General features: G+C 35.3%; 2 protein-coding genes across 7 annotated transcripts in view; one reads left to right on the forward strand and one right to left on the reverse strand.

The window, feature by feature from the left end:
- The window catches only part of adgrf3a (adhesion G protein-coupled receptor F3a), a 34,423-nt gene extending 25,520 nt beyond the window's left edge, over positions 1–8,903 (forward strand). For all 5 annotated transcript variants that reach the window (XM_073928093.1, XM_073928094.1, XM_021467280.3 and 2 more), the window contains 5 exons: positions 2,485–3,798; positions 3,876–3,917; positions 8,097–8,132; positions 8,241–8,321; positions 8,408–8,903. In XM_073928093.1, the coding sequence (XP_073784194.1) occupies positions 2,485–3,798; positions 3,876–3,917; positions 8,097–8,132; positions 8,241–8,303 (1,455 nt within the window). In that variant the 3' untranslated portion in view covers positions 8,304–8,321; positions 8,408–8,903. The remainder of the gene's footprint in view (positions 1–2,484; positions 3,799–3,875; positions 3,918–8,096; positions 8,133–8,240; positions 8,322–8,407) is intronic.
- The window catches only part of ankrd66 (ankyrin repeat domain 66), a 50,352-nt gene extending 38,238 nt beyond the window's left edge, over positions 1–12,114 (reverse strand). The window contains exons 1-4 of one of the 2 annotated variants that reach the window (NM_001327906.1): positions 11,873–12,114; positions 10,513–10,741; positions 8,893–9,027; positions 2,433–2,539 (exon numbers count right to left, since the gene is read on the reverse strand). In NM_001327906.1, the coding sequence (NP_001314835.1) occupies positions 8,904–9,027; positions 10,513–10,741; positions 11,873–12,011 (492 nt within the window). In that variant the 5' untranslated portion in view covers positions 12,012–12,114 and the 3' untranslated portion in view covers positions 2,433–2,539; positions 8,893–8,903. Of the gene's footprint in view, positions 1–2,432; positions 2,540–8,892; positions 9,028–10,512; positions 10,742–11,872 lie in introns of those variants that run through there. The other variant, XM_005158585.6, reaches the window with a different exon arrangement.
- Positions 12,115–13,777: the final 1,663 nt, after the last annotated feature.

Here is a 13,777-nt window from a genome sequence, read left to right on the forward strand (position 1 = left end):
CCTGCTACTTACAAAAAATCTGGAGCTCTTGAAAGCGGACAGTGGGGAGGGTTCTGGCTGGCTGAGGTGCATCCAATGCTTTTTAATGTGCTCAATTAACCCCACCCAAAAGAGCATAGAATCACCAAGAGGTTAATAGCCACTGCTGCTAGTGTCATGCGGTGGCCATTTTGGAATGAAAATTCTAATAAAACAACAGCAAGGATAACTAACATTAGACAGAATGAATTAAAACATTGATTTAAATATGAGTAGGCCCACACGGAATCTGCGTGTGCAGAATTTTGCAGATTTACACAGAATTCCGCAGATTTACGCAGAATTCCGCAGATTTTTAGCCCATCATTGATTCTGTTCATTTACTTGAGTAAATGTGTGTAAATCTATATTTATTCAGTTTTTCAATTAATTAAAGTGATATTATTGACTAATATGAAAATGTTTATCTGATTTATGTACAGTGCAGTTTGTACAGTAATATTTTCTGTCTTTTAGTAGATCTATTATATGAGAGACTTGCTTTATTTACCAAATAAAGTGAATCTAATTGAATTTGCATTTTAAACAATAAATAAAAGTTAAAAAGATAATTTTTTATTTCACATATTAAGGTTTTAGTTATGATACTCCCAAAATAATTCAGCAGAAATCCGCAGATTTGTACCAAAATTCTTTGCAGAAATAGCAAAAAAACATCCACAGTTTCCATCTGGCCCTAAATATGAGTGAAAATATTATAATATATGCTCTCAGCATAAATGAATACACCTCCTTTGAAAAGTAACATATACAATATCTCAATGAAAACAGACAATTTCCAAAATGTTGACAAGACTAAGTTTACTATATCTGGTATCTAAAATATCTTTTTCACTTATAACTTGAAAGGTTATCAAAATAACTTTGATTACTATTTCATTTTTAGCCTTACTCAAATTAGAGTGATACAAAAATGAGTATACCCCACAACAAAAACTACATTGCCTAGAAGTTTGTATGGCCTCCGTGATTTTTAATGACAGCATTAAAAATCATGAATAACAAATTATGAATTTATGTGTCAGAATTCATTAATTTTGGACAAAGTGGCTTTTTACATGAACGCTTCATTAGTCTTTATTTAACAGACAACATTGGATTTTTTTTTATATACTATTATAACAAAACACTGCAAAAAAAAGTGTTTTCAATCGGTTATCAACAATATTTTAAAGTCATGCTAATTTAGTTTAACATGCCAGTATGAATTTGTATTATGCCAGTGCGTAAACTATTACATTTAAGTCGTTTCAAGTAATTTCACCTAAAAGTGACAGTTTTAAGAAAACAAACAAGGTTAAAATATGTTAAACAAGTCTGTAAAATTTACTATTAAAAGTGTTGATAATCACCAGTCTTTGATTGTACGTGTTTTATTTGTGTCTTTCAGGTTGTATTTCAACTTTAATGCGCTATTTAAATATTCATTCATTCATTCACTCATTCATTTTCTTTTCGGCTTAGCCTCTTAATTAATCCAGAGTCGCCACAGTGGAATAAACCGCCGCTTTTTAAATAAATAAATAAAAAACAAAGCAGCTGCTTGCCATCGCAACAGCAATAAGATCCAATTCATGGCTGATCGCTTTCACTCCAAAATGGCGAAATCGGAAGGCTGTTGCTCGGTGCTGCTGTTGCAATGAAAAGTTCTATTGAGTGTTGCCTCTTGGTGATTCAAAGCTCTTTGCCCCACCCCTACCCCTCACAGTGACATTACTGACAGTACTAGCTCCATTGAGTGCATTTTGTCTGACATTGCATCTCTAAGCGATGCAATCTCTACTTGCCTCAAAAAAATACTATTGGGACTGTGGATGAACGAGCATGACTTTTTGTCCAGTCTAGTTAAAAGCGGACTGACCGCACCAGTTATGTTTCCAGGCACAGATGCTCCGGGCAAGGAACCTTTTTTTTTTTTTAAACTTTCATTGCATCACAAATCTTTTATCTTTGCCATGATGACAGCATATAATATTTGACTAGATATTTTTCAAGACGCTTCTATACAGCTTAAAGTGACTTTAAAGGCTTAACTAGGTTAATTACCTTAACTAGGCAGGTTAGAGTATTTAGGCAAGTTATCGTATAATGATGGTTTGTTCTGTGGACTATCGGAAAAAAATATAGCTTAAAGGGGATAATAATTTTGTCCTTAAAATGACTTTTAAAAAATTAAAAACTGCTTTTATTCTTGCCGAAATAAAACAAAAAAGACTTTCTCCACAAAAATAATTATTATCAGTTATACTTTGAATATTTCCTTGCTCTGTTAACCATCTTTTGGGAAATATTTAACAAAGAAAAGAAATTCAAATGGGGGGCTAATAATTCTGACGTCAACTGTATATCACTCTTATACGAGTGAAAATGACATGAATTGAATTGAATAATTATAACATTCCTGTGTTCAAAGTTTATTAATCACATTTCATTTTTACATTGCAGAAACTCGTCAGCTCTGCGAGCAATCTCTTGAACGACCCATCTGGCTGGCAAAACCCTGAAAATAAAAGCATATTTATTTCTGTAGAATATTTAAAAACTATTGAGAGAATGATGAACAACTCAAATCTGATCTCGAATACGCCTTACATTTCTAGTAATGCTCAAATGGCGCTCTGTAATCACACCAGTCCAGCAGACATTTGCAAGACCTTTAATGCTAGTGTCAGAAACTCAGATAATAGTGTTGTTGTTTTTGGATTCCGGAACCTTTATCAAATTTTACCAAAAGCTGAGGGAAATGACTCAAACACCACCATCTTATCAGTTACCCCTGTTAATGCAAACAATACGAACAGAAGTATAACACTTGAGTTTGATTCTGCTAAACAAAGGCTTCCAAATCATATGATATACTGTGTTTACTGGGATGAAAATCTGAACGAGTGGTCTTCAGACGGTTGTAGATGGGCTGGTGTAGACAACCCCACATTATGCATATGTGATCACAACTCTGCGTTCACCATACTGATGTCCAAAAACGCAGAGACCCTTCCTTATATGGACGAACTGACCTACGCTGGCTTAGGAATTTCCATCCTCTCGCTTCTTGCGTGTTTAATCATCAAGGTTTTGGTATGGGATGCAGTTGTAAAGTCGCCCATCTCCAATTTCCGCCACGTGGCCTTATTCAACATCTCCTTATGCTTGCTGTTAGCACATTGTATGTTTTTAACAACGTCCAAACCAGAGAGCATCCCCCCAAACTGGTGCTCCATCCTCACCTTAATCAAGCACTTCTTTTTCCTTGCCGTCTTCTTCTGGATGCTGTGCTTGAGTTTTGTGCTTCTCCACCAAATGATTTACGTCTTTGACCGTCTGCGCAAAAAGGTGTTTTTGGGACTGTCTATCACTGTTGGGTACGCATGCCCAATAATAGCTGTGGCAGTAACCTATATATCATTTAACAACGGTGCAGAAGGTGAATACTACTCCAAAAGCACATGCTGGCTCACATATAAGGGGACTCTGAAAGGCTCCATCTTTGCCTTTATTATTCCTATCGGTGCAATTGTGTTTGTGAACCTGTTCACGCTGGCTGTGGTCATCATGAAGATAGCAACTCCTTCTATCTCAGAGGCAAAGGCTCGGGATGAAAAGGACGTAGCCAAGAGCATGATTAAAACAATCGTCTTCCTAAGCCCTGTCCTCGGATTAAGCTGGGTCTTGGGATTCTTTGTGCTGGGACTTGACCTTACAGTAAAACCTTGGGCAGCACTAGTCAACTACTCATTTACAATATTCAATTCGCTGCAGGTGAGAGTCAAGCATTAAACAGTAGTGCTGATATTTTTGCATGTAGCGTTACAACATCTAATTGCATTGTATTACAGGGCTTGTTCATTTTGCTGACAAACTGCGTTGGAGAGAAAAAGGTAAATGCCCACTATTGTTTAGACTGAAGATATGATAATTCCACTTTTAATTGCATTAGTGGCAGGATTATTACTGAAAAAAATCTCTTAAAGGTGCTGTATGTAACTCTTCTAAAGCATAAAAATACCATAATATGTTTGCAGACATTCTTGTTAATATAAAAAAAAGTGCTGAAGTCAGTTATTCTGTTTTGAAAATGTCTGTTACGTGCTGAAACGCTGTCTGCTTTCTTGGTGGAAAACAGCGCATTTCATTCATTCATTCATTCATTCAGTCAGGAAAGCTCCTAAAGCATGCGCCCTTGACTGAAATGGGACGTCTGGTGGACAGTAACAGACTCCAAAATGAGATGCAGATTCAGAGTTCCACATGAGGTTAAAAAGGATCAAATAATACAAATAATGCAAACGTAAACATTAGGTGAGCAGGTTACATTGTAACCCTGTGTCCTAACAACACGCTACGTGATGAAATTTGCTGTAATAAGCAATTTGGCTGTTCGCACCAGACGAAACTGAAATTTAAATACAGCCATTAAGAAGCACAGAATATGCATTCACTTACCAAATGGTAAGGTTTATAATCTAACTAATACATAGTAAACCTCTTTAACATTATTAAATGTAAATGCTGAATACAGTATATGTTGGTTTGCATTTTTTCACAGTTCTGAAGTTCAATTTCAAACTGTTTATTTTATTTTAAGATCTGAGGTGAACTATCTGCTGCACCTGTCAGTAGTATGGCAATAAATGTCATGTAAAATGACATTCAAACTCACATTATTAAAATTTAAATCTGAATAAAGCACATGAGGTGTACCTCAGGCGATCATTGTCATTAATCCTGTTGTTCACTTGTTAGAAATAGAAAATGTTTCTAAAATATCAATTCAAGGTATTGGTTAGGACAGAAACTCTTTTTAATATGGAGAATATTTCTTTAATCGCGTGCTGTTGCTTCTAAATAGAACACGACTTAAATCAGCCTGTAGGCTTGAGACTGGCTCCTGTTATGCTGAGTTCAGACTGCATGATTTTCCAACTAGTCGTGTCACAGATGTTTTCACACTGCTTGACTATAGCCCCTTTCACACAGTGATACCGGTAAATATCCGGAAAATTTCCGGAAAGACTTTACCGGTATATTCAAAAAAGCGCTGTTCACACAGGCGAGGACGTTACGGAAATTTTCCGGAAAAGAGCATTCACACATCCATTCCAAAATACCGGTAAATTCTGACATCATTCACCACAAATGAGCTTTAAACGGCTGCGCTTGTATTTGTAAACATTTGACTAAATTACAAACTCTGTGGATGATCAATATTGTGAACAACTTTCACTGGATCATATTCGCATGTGGAGATGTTCATAATATGTGCGTGTGCAGGCGCTCACAGGCTGTTTCACAGGCAAACGCAAAGCTTGAAGGTAAACAAACAACGGCTTATCATAAGCATCTTATCGATGATTATTTGCACAGTTGGCATTAAGAAGAACATATAAACGTTATCTGACTAACTTCTAGCAGCTAAATGTGTCTGGAAAAATATTCAAAGGCTTTTATTCTCACAAACTGCGCGGACGTAAATGCGTCTGACTGTTGTGATTGGCTAAAGCAGAAGTCTTACGTCAGCACGTTCTAGACGTGCACGAGCTTATTCCGGAAATCTTCCTTCTGCGTTCACACAGTGCAGCATTCCGGCAAATTGCCGGTAATGTTACAACTTCTCTTTCCGGAAAATAGCCAGAACGAATTTACCGGTATTTTCAAAAAGGACCTGTTCACACATACAACCTTTCCGGAAAATTGCCGGTAATTTTCCGGAAAGGTCTGTATGTGTGAAAGGGGCTTATCTGGGCTAGTGTTCGTCGCTGCTTTGTTTACACTGCAAAGATGGATCGGCGACAGGGACATTCACATTGCATGACTTTACTATAGGGAGAATCGCCGACAACTTCGTCCAAACTACGTCTCACAGCCAAAAACACGTAGTATAGCCTATCTTTTGTTATTAACTACATAATGAGAAAGAAGCCTTTAATGGGGTAGAACATGTACATGTTTGCTCACCTGGGTTTAAAGGGAATTAGCCATTTCTCCTCAACGTTGATAATAAACTAATTTCTTTCTGTATGAAACGTCAAACAGACACAGTTGGTCCTGAGTCCTGTCAAACCTCCACTAGTTTTCCCTCCATTTCGTGGGTCCAAATAAACCGAAAAAGAGTGCTTTTAACTTCTCCCCCAGCCTCCCGCTGGCCTGCAGCAGGTATACACACACGCACACACAAGTGAAAGCTGCTCTCTCATTGGCTGTAGGCGATCGCCGATGTTATTTTCAGTCAAAACTCAATTCACACGGCATGATTTGCATCGCCGACAGCTCCAGATATTTAGCACGCCAAATATCTCGCAGGCATCGGCGACTCATCAGCGATTCTCTCAGATCGCGTCTTTGATCGTTCATACTGTGTGATTGTCACTCACGTGCACGAGCAGCGATTTGCCTGTGATTTCAGGCATTTGTCGGCGATTTCTCAAAACCTGTCGGCGAGCCAAAATCGGGGCTAAAATCACGCAGTCTGAACTAGGCATTAGTCGTCAATCTGGCAACCTGCGCAGGAATGCAATACCTAGATTAACCACTGAGTGTCGAATTTACTGCACCTTTAAAGGAGGGCAGCATGCTTATTTAGCCAATCTCAGATTAAAATCTGAAAAAAGTTTTTTTTGTTTTTTTCTGGTGCATGTTATTGACCTTTAGGTTAACAATTAATCCATTCAAGTTAATCAATTTTAAAAAATGCTTTGGTAATTTTCAATTAAAATTTGACCATTTCCTTCTGTGTTTGGAGTGGGTGGTCCTTTTCTGATGATGTCAGTTTAATGCTTCAGTCACAATATTCTTAACCACGCTACTCTTACCATTGCTGCACAAAAAGAAAGCCACCGCTTTTTTCTCAATATTGATTTTTAGTTGGAAGTACATCAACAAATGACTGAAATAAAAGTTTTAGTAATATGTTTATGTTAACTTTAAGGTGCTTCCACACCTAGACTTTTGTTTTGGAACCTGTCTTGTTTGCCTAGTTAGCAGGGTTTGTTTGGCATACGTAAATCCAGCAATCGCGCTCGGATCCGAGCCAAAACAATTGGTCCGAGATCACCTGAATGAGGTGTGCACCTGCATATTAATATTCTCTCTTACCGTTAATTTGCTATAAGGGAATGAGGCGTTAAAAAGCCCCTCCCCAACTTAATTTTCAGCTTCAGTTGAAAGTACATCAACATAATGAAATGAAAGTCTCAGCAAATTCCAGTTCATGTGGACTTTGATGTTAAGTATCATATAGGGCAGTACTTCTTCCATATTTCCCTCAAAAAAAAGCTTTAATTGTTTAATACTTAAAATCCAATTGAAATCTAAATTTACAATGTTTATTTTGCTAGCTCACATTGATATTGTCACGGTGAATAATTAATCAGTGCAAGTTAATCCACTGCAAAAAAATTGTTTGTTTTGATAATCAAAGCTAATCAAAGTGAATTTGCTTTTGCATTTGGAGTGGTGATACTTCTGATCAGGTCAATTTGAGGGTTTTAATAGCAACTGCTTATTAATGCTCTCTCTTACTGTTAATTTGCTATAAGAGAATGAGGTGTAAAAAAGCCTCGCCCTAAATTCATTTTCTGTTTCAGTTGGAAGTACATCAACATGAAATAAGTCTCAGTAATTTTAATTTTAAGTACATATACAGCAGTACTTCATCTATATTTACACCAAAAAGTCTTTAGTTTTTTAATACTTTAAGTCCACTTGAAAACTAAATTTACAATGTTTATTTTGCTAGCCCACATTGATATTCTCAAGGTGATTAATTAATCCGTGTTTGCTTTGTAATCCTTAATCAAAGCGAAATTTTCATGTCAATCTGAGGTCTTCCATAGCAACTGCATATTAATATTCTCTCTTACCGTTAGTTTGCTATGAGCGAATGAGGTCCCAAAAATGCCCCTCCCCCAACTTATTTTTCTGTTTCAGTTGAAAGTACTGTACATCAACATATTGAAATATCTGTCTCAGCAACTTCCGATTCAAGCTGACTTTAATATAATAAGAGAATCTTACAGCTTTACGATTCTCTAACTTAATTGTACATCTTTCATTTAAAGGTTCGTGATGCACTTCTGAAGCGTTTCAAAATCAAGGTTAGTTTGTGCAAGGGAATGTACATGCTTTTACAGATGTGAAATACATAATGAAAATACAAAATAACACAAAGCTCACCAATATAATCTAACCTTTTTTTACTTTAGCAATCAGTGCATTCTAAAACTGAAAGCTCAAGCAAAGCGCAGTCTTCAATCATGAGGAAATAAATATGGCACAGATTTAGGGTAAGTTATATTTCTGCTCTTAAGATTCATTTATTTAGTGTTTACATATTTTGGTCTAATTTGATTTTTGTTTTTAATTCCAATAGTTTTTAATTGAAAGAAGGAATGCGAACATTTTCATGGATTCAATTCTGTCTCATTCTATGCAGAATAAAACAGGTTGAAAATGTCAAATATGTTAAGAGTTTATTGGTTTTTTTTTTTGTTTAATAATGTACAATAATTTGTGACTTCGCAGTTCAGGAAATATAAATATACATTAACCAAGTCATGAATGTATGCTTTGCCATGTCATGTTTACTGTATTATGAATGTATTCTCAGGGTAAAAGCTATATTTGTCTTTTTATTTATGTATATTCATGTAAGTATATTTATGCTTGAATGTTTATGTATAGCCTGTTTGTTAATATTCAAAACTGATGAACGTCTTAGATAAATATAATCTTTGGCATATGATTTTATTGTCCTCCAACAATGCTTTCTTTATAATTTTATATGTAAATGTGCTTTAAAATTCAGATGTTATCCAATAGTTTTGTATTTTGTTCTCATGGCATAATAAAACCTACCTTTTAATTAACTACTGGTTTCTTTCTTGCAGTCTGGCTTCTTTTCTCTCTTCTTCCCATTCTTCATCTGTATCATCTAATGGAAGACCATTTGAAATTGCCATTTGCCGATAGTTTCTGCTTTCAACCTCTGCCCTGAAAGTACAGAAAACAGCATTTAAAAAACATCTAGTATCACACAGTCACTCCTTCAAATAAACAGAGAAATCTAGTTAAGTTTGAAAATGGCAGTAAATATTGGAATGACAAAAGTCGGTCATGATGCGTTCCTGGGTTTACATCTATATTGATCCTGGACCATAATTTTTGTTGGAAAATGTAATCCATTCCCCACCCCTAAACCCAACCATAACTGTAAAATATTCCCAAAATCTGAGGTGAATAGTAGTTGAATAACACTCATGTGCAGAAACCTAACCGTAAGCCTAAACTGTAAATGTAACCCTTAATTCTGACTGGTGATTGGATTGTAGTTCCAGGATCAATGTAGATGTTAATCCAGGAATGAGTCCTACTTGGTGAAATAAATATAGCCCTGCCATGAGTTGGGGGCGAGGGTTTTTAAATAACCTTTTTTAAATATATATAACTCTACTATGAAAATGAAATTATAAATTATAATTTTGTAGCACATTAAATTACAGTAAGTCACTAATAACAGACTACACAAATATCTGCATTGCGAGCCGGGAATACACAACAAATTGCATGTTATCAAAACAATACACTTGAATTTGTTTATATCCTACTCATGAAAGAGATAAGAGGGGGATGAAAAACTCAATCATGAAGAAATTCTCATTTTAATTGATGGATAAAATAAACACAAAACACTTCTTAATAGAAAATTAAACTTCTTTCACAAACTAAAAAAAGCGAGATTTGGGAGGAAATTATTTGTGATTAGAGAGAGATCATTCTTCATTAAGATTGCAAGCTCCTCAATGTTAACTAATCTCACTGTCATCTCTTTTCTACTGTTATACATGGGGGGAAGGCTGCCGTTAATATTTATTTGGAGCCTAGTGTTACGTTTAAATTAAGTTCAGTGGTGCAACACTAAAATATTTAGTAATGTGTAAACTGTAACTGAGTGTCCCTTTAAGTCACAACTAAGCTACGTTTTAACTTATGCACTGCTGGTGCAACCGGCCCCTGATGTACTGCTTTAAAAGAAAACGTGAAATGGAAATTAAACTTTCATTCAACTTATTCATTTTTCTTCAGCTTAGTCTCTGATATATCAGGAGTCGCCACAGCTGAATGAACCGCCAACTATTCCAGCATATGTTTTACATAGCGAATGCCCTTCCAGCTGCAACCCAGTACTGGGAAACACCCACACACTTTCGCATTCACACAGCGCATGTGTTTGAACTGTGGGAGAAACCAGACCACCTGGAGGAAACCCACGCTAACACAGAGAGAACATGAAAACTCCACACAAAATTACCAACTGGCCCAGCCGGGACTCAAACCAGTGACCTTCTTGCTGTGAGATGACAGTGCTAACCACTGAGCCACCATGCTGCCCTGAAATTAAACTTGTTTCCATAAACATAAATCATAATTGTCTGTGAAGACTATTGTATGGTTGAAATGAGCCCTGAATCATCATACTTCTCAAGAAAACGAACGCAATCTTCATGTCCGTAGATTTCAGCAATCCGGACAGGTTTATCTCCAGAGGAGTCCTCCTTGTCTACAGGTGCATGCAGGGAATGAAGGAGTCGTAGCACCGCTAGTCTTCCAGATTCAGCTGCGAAGTGTGCAGGCGTCCATCCATTGTCCGTTCTCAAGCAAGCCCTGGCTCCATTTTCAACCAGTATCCGAACCATCTCTGTCTGGCCTAAAACAAGATCACAGATTAGGCTTAGCATCACACACATGCAAGAGCAACTGGGTGAATTTCATTACAGTTAAGTTAAAGTTCACCGCAAAATGAACATTTTGAAGATAAGTAAATGAACACTCACTGTTTGTTCGACCTGAAATGATTTCAAACCTTCTGTTGAACACAAAGAAGGTATTTAAAAAATAGTTAAAAACCTGTAACCATTAAAAAAGAAATACTATGAAAAATATAAAATATTTAAAAAGAAAAACTATACAATTACAGGTTTCCAACATTCTTTAAGATGTCTTCTTTTGTGTTCAACAAAAGAAACTCAAAGTTTTGAAACAAGTAAATGATGACAGAATATTCATTTTTGGGTGTACTATCCCTTTAATGTAAACTTGCAAAAAGACTGCTATAGCTGAAAATACTTTAAGATTGCATTATGGGATGCTTATCTCTGCTCTGACAATTTCTTTTTTTTTATTTGGGTTGGCCATGTAAATAAATGTATTTTTATTTATCATTTAAATGTAAAACATATTTTAGAGTGTACCGTTCACCCATATTCAGCACATTCATCAACACATACTGTATCATGACTACTACGTAATACTAGTGTTTAATCTTAAATTGTAGTAGACTATATAGTTATAATAGGATATTAGGATCAAAGACAAGGGCAAAATTTAAAATCAAGTAATTAAATTATTTGTTTTATTTGACTATTTTTTCTGAACAAGCATAAATACTATTGTTTTACCATCATTTACAAAAAAAGCATTACATTTTAGATCAAGGCTTATTTTAGGGTCACAGTGGATCCCTATATTCTTCATTCAATTTTAAGTTGTAACGTTACCCATATGTCAGCAAAATAATACAAAGTACAAATTATGTTATCAGATTTGGTATAGTTAACGTTATGCTAATTTTGGTAGCCAGAGAAGAGGCTGCATCCAGATAACGTAATTGTTACGCTGAAAAACAAAGAAACATATACGAAACACCAAAATGGAAACTTTAAAAATAACATATACACTTTGACCGAGTAATGACATGGTATACATATAGAATAAACAGGTTTAACGTTAGATGGAATAAAAAGTCTAATATTAGGTCTGGGGGACCAGCGTAACCTGCCTTTGGATGCTGCCCAGTGCAGAGCGGTTTTCTTGTTCCAGTCCAAGTCTTTTTGATTAGGATTACACGAATTGTTTCTCACAATTTCTTCCACCAAATCATAATCTCCAGCCGCAGCTGCCTGATGCAACTCTGTCATTTTATAACATGAAAAACTTTGTCAAAAGTTCGACTGACAGACTAAAAGACGTTAACGTTAGCTTCTTTTTGTTTGCGCTTTAAGTAATTAAACACCTGTTACCACAGTAACGCGACAGCAGTTGGTTTTATCTAGCAGTCAGTCATCATGTTTTTCTTTTTGCTTTTAACCAAGAAAGAACAGTTTAACCCCTTAATATTCTTCAAGTAATTGTTACCTGTATTATTAATATAACTTTTAATGTTTTTAAGTTTAATATTCCGCAGAACAATACGACGTTATCACGTGATACCCGTTGTTTTTTCTCAGCGCGGAATATTTGGACAAATCATCGGACACTTCTGGCTCACCGGTGAATCTGCATGTGTCAGGTATCATTTCACTTGTTTGATAACTTTAAACTTACACAATAGAGTTTATAATGTTTTTGCTCAGACAAATTAATGTCAAAATAATTCAAAATACTTATGAGCCGCCAAGCGCCAAGCCAAGATTTAAAGGGATAGTTCACTCAAATTTAGCCTAATTATTTCTTCTGTTGAACATCGAAGATACTTCGAAGAATGTCAAAAACAGTAACAACCACCACCATAGAAGGAAAAACAAATACTATGGAAGTCAATGGTTACCGGATTTTGGGAAATTCTACTAGAAACATATATTATCTGTCCCTGAAATAAAACATAAATATGGTTAATAAAAAGTATTTCATCCCAAAAATTTCTAAAATGGGCTGATGGTTGATTTCTTTGAGCTGTCCCGTAAAGGAATATGGCATTCATTTGGTTCACAGATTGTTTTTCCTTATTAAAACTTTTTACAGCACAAAACCCTGTCATAGTCCTTGTCCTCAGCGCAATCGAACCAGCAGCTTTAATAGCTTTGTCATGCTAAAAACTTTTATTTAAAAGAAAAAAATCTTAAATAGCAATCATTCAGTTAAGTTATCATTTACATCAATTGATTAAAAACGTGAAATTATAAGTAAATTCTACAAATAAACACTACAAATACAAATAAATTTACAACTCCCCATGTTTCCGTCAGTCCTGTCACATTTGCATTAAATTTAACATTAAATGTATGCAATACATGTCATTTGACGGAGAAGAAGCTGACAGAGATCAAAGATGCGTTCTATCATTGAATTGTATGACTTTATGCTTGTTTGTGTAATTTTTTTTTGAGGACGACAAGCTTGCAGTCCATGTCTGTTTTTTTTAATAAATGAAAAGGTACATTTCTGGGATAATGTCCCTTAAACAAATTATTCTAAACAACTTATTTTGTGTTTAACTGAAAAATAAACTCCTTAAAAGGAGTGTGACAAGTGAAAGGTGAATAAATGAAGACAGAATTTTCAGTTTTGGGTAAACTTTTCCAATAGATGTTTTGCAATTTACAATAATCAAAATAACAAATTTTCAACATCAAAATATATTATATTAGCTGAAATACTAAAGTCCAAATAGAATACTTTCCTAGTTGTTTGAGACAGACCAAACAACTGAAGGATGGAAAAAAGTAAATAATTCAATTACTTGAAAGAAAAACAAGTAATTCCTACAATATTTGGTGTTTTTTCATGAATGTCGCAAAATCAGCCTATACAGGGGACACAGTTTTTACTGTTGCCTGTTTAGTGTAACCGTGAAGCACATTGACCATTTAACAAAAATATACTATGCACTTTACATTTATTAGAAAAAAACTAAGGAGGAAGGTGCATTATTTAAAATGTTAATGGAGTTCTCATGAGAATTGAA

Source organism: Danio rerio, chromosome 17, assembly GCF_049306965.1.
Source record: "Danio rerio strain Tuebingen ecotype United States chromosome 17, GRCz12tu, whole genome shotgun sequence".
Taxonomy (NCBI): domain Eukaryota; kingdom Metazoa; phylum Chordata; class Actinopteri; order Cypriniformes; family Danionidae; genus Danio; species Danio rerio.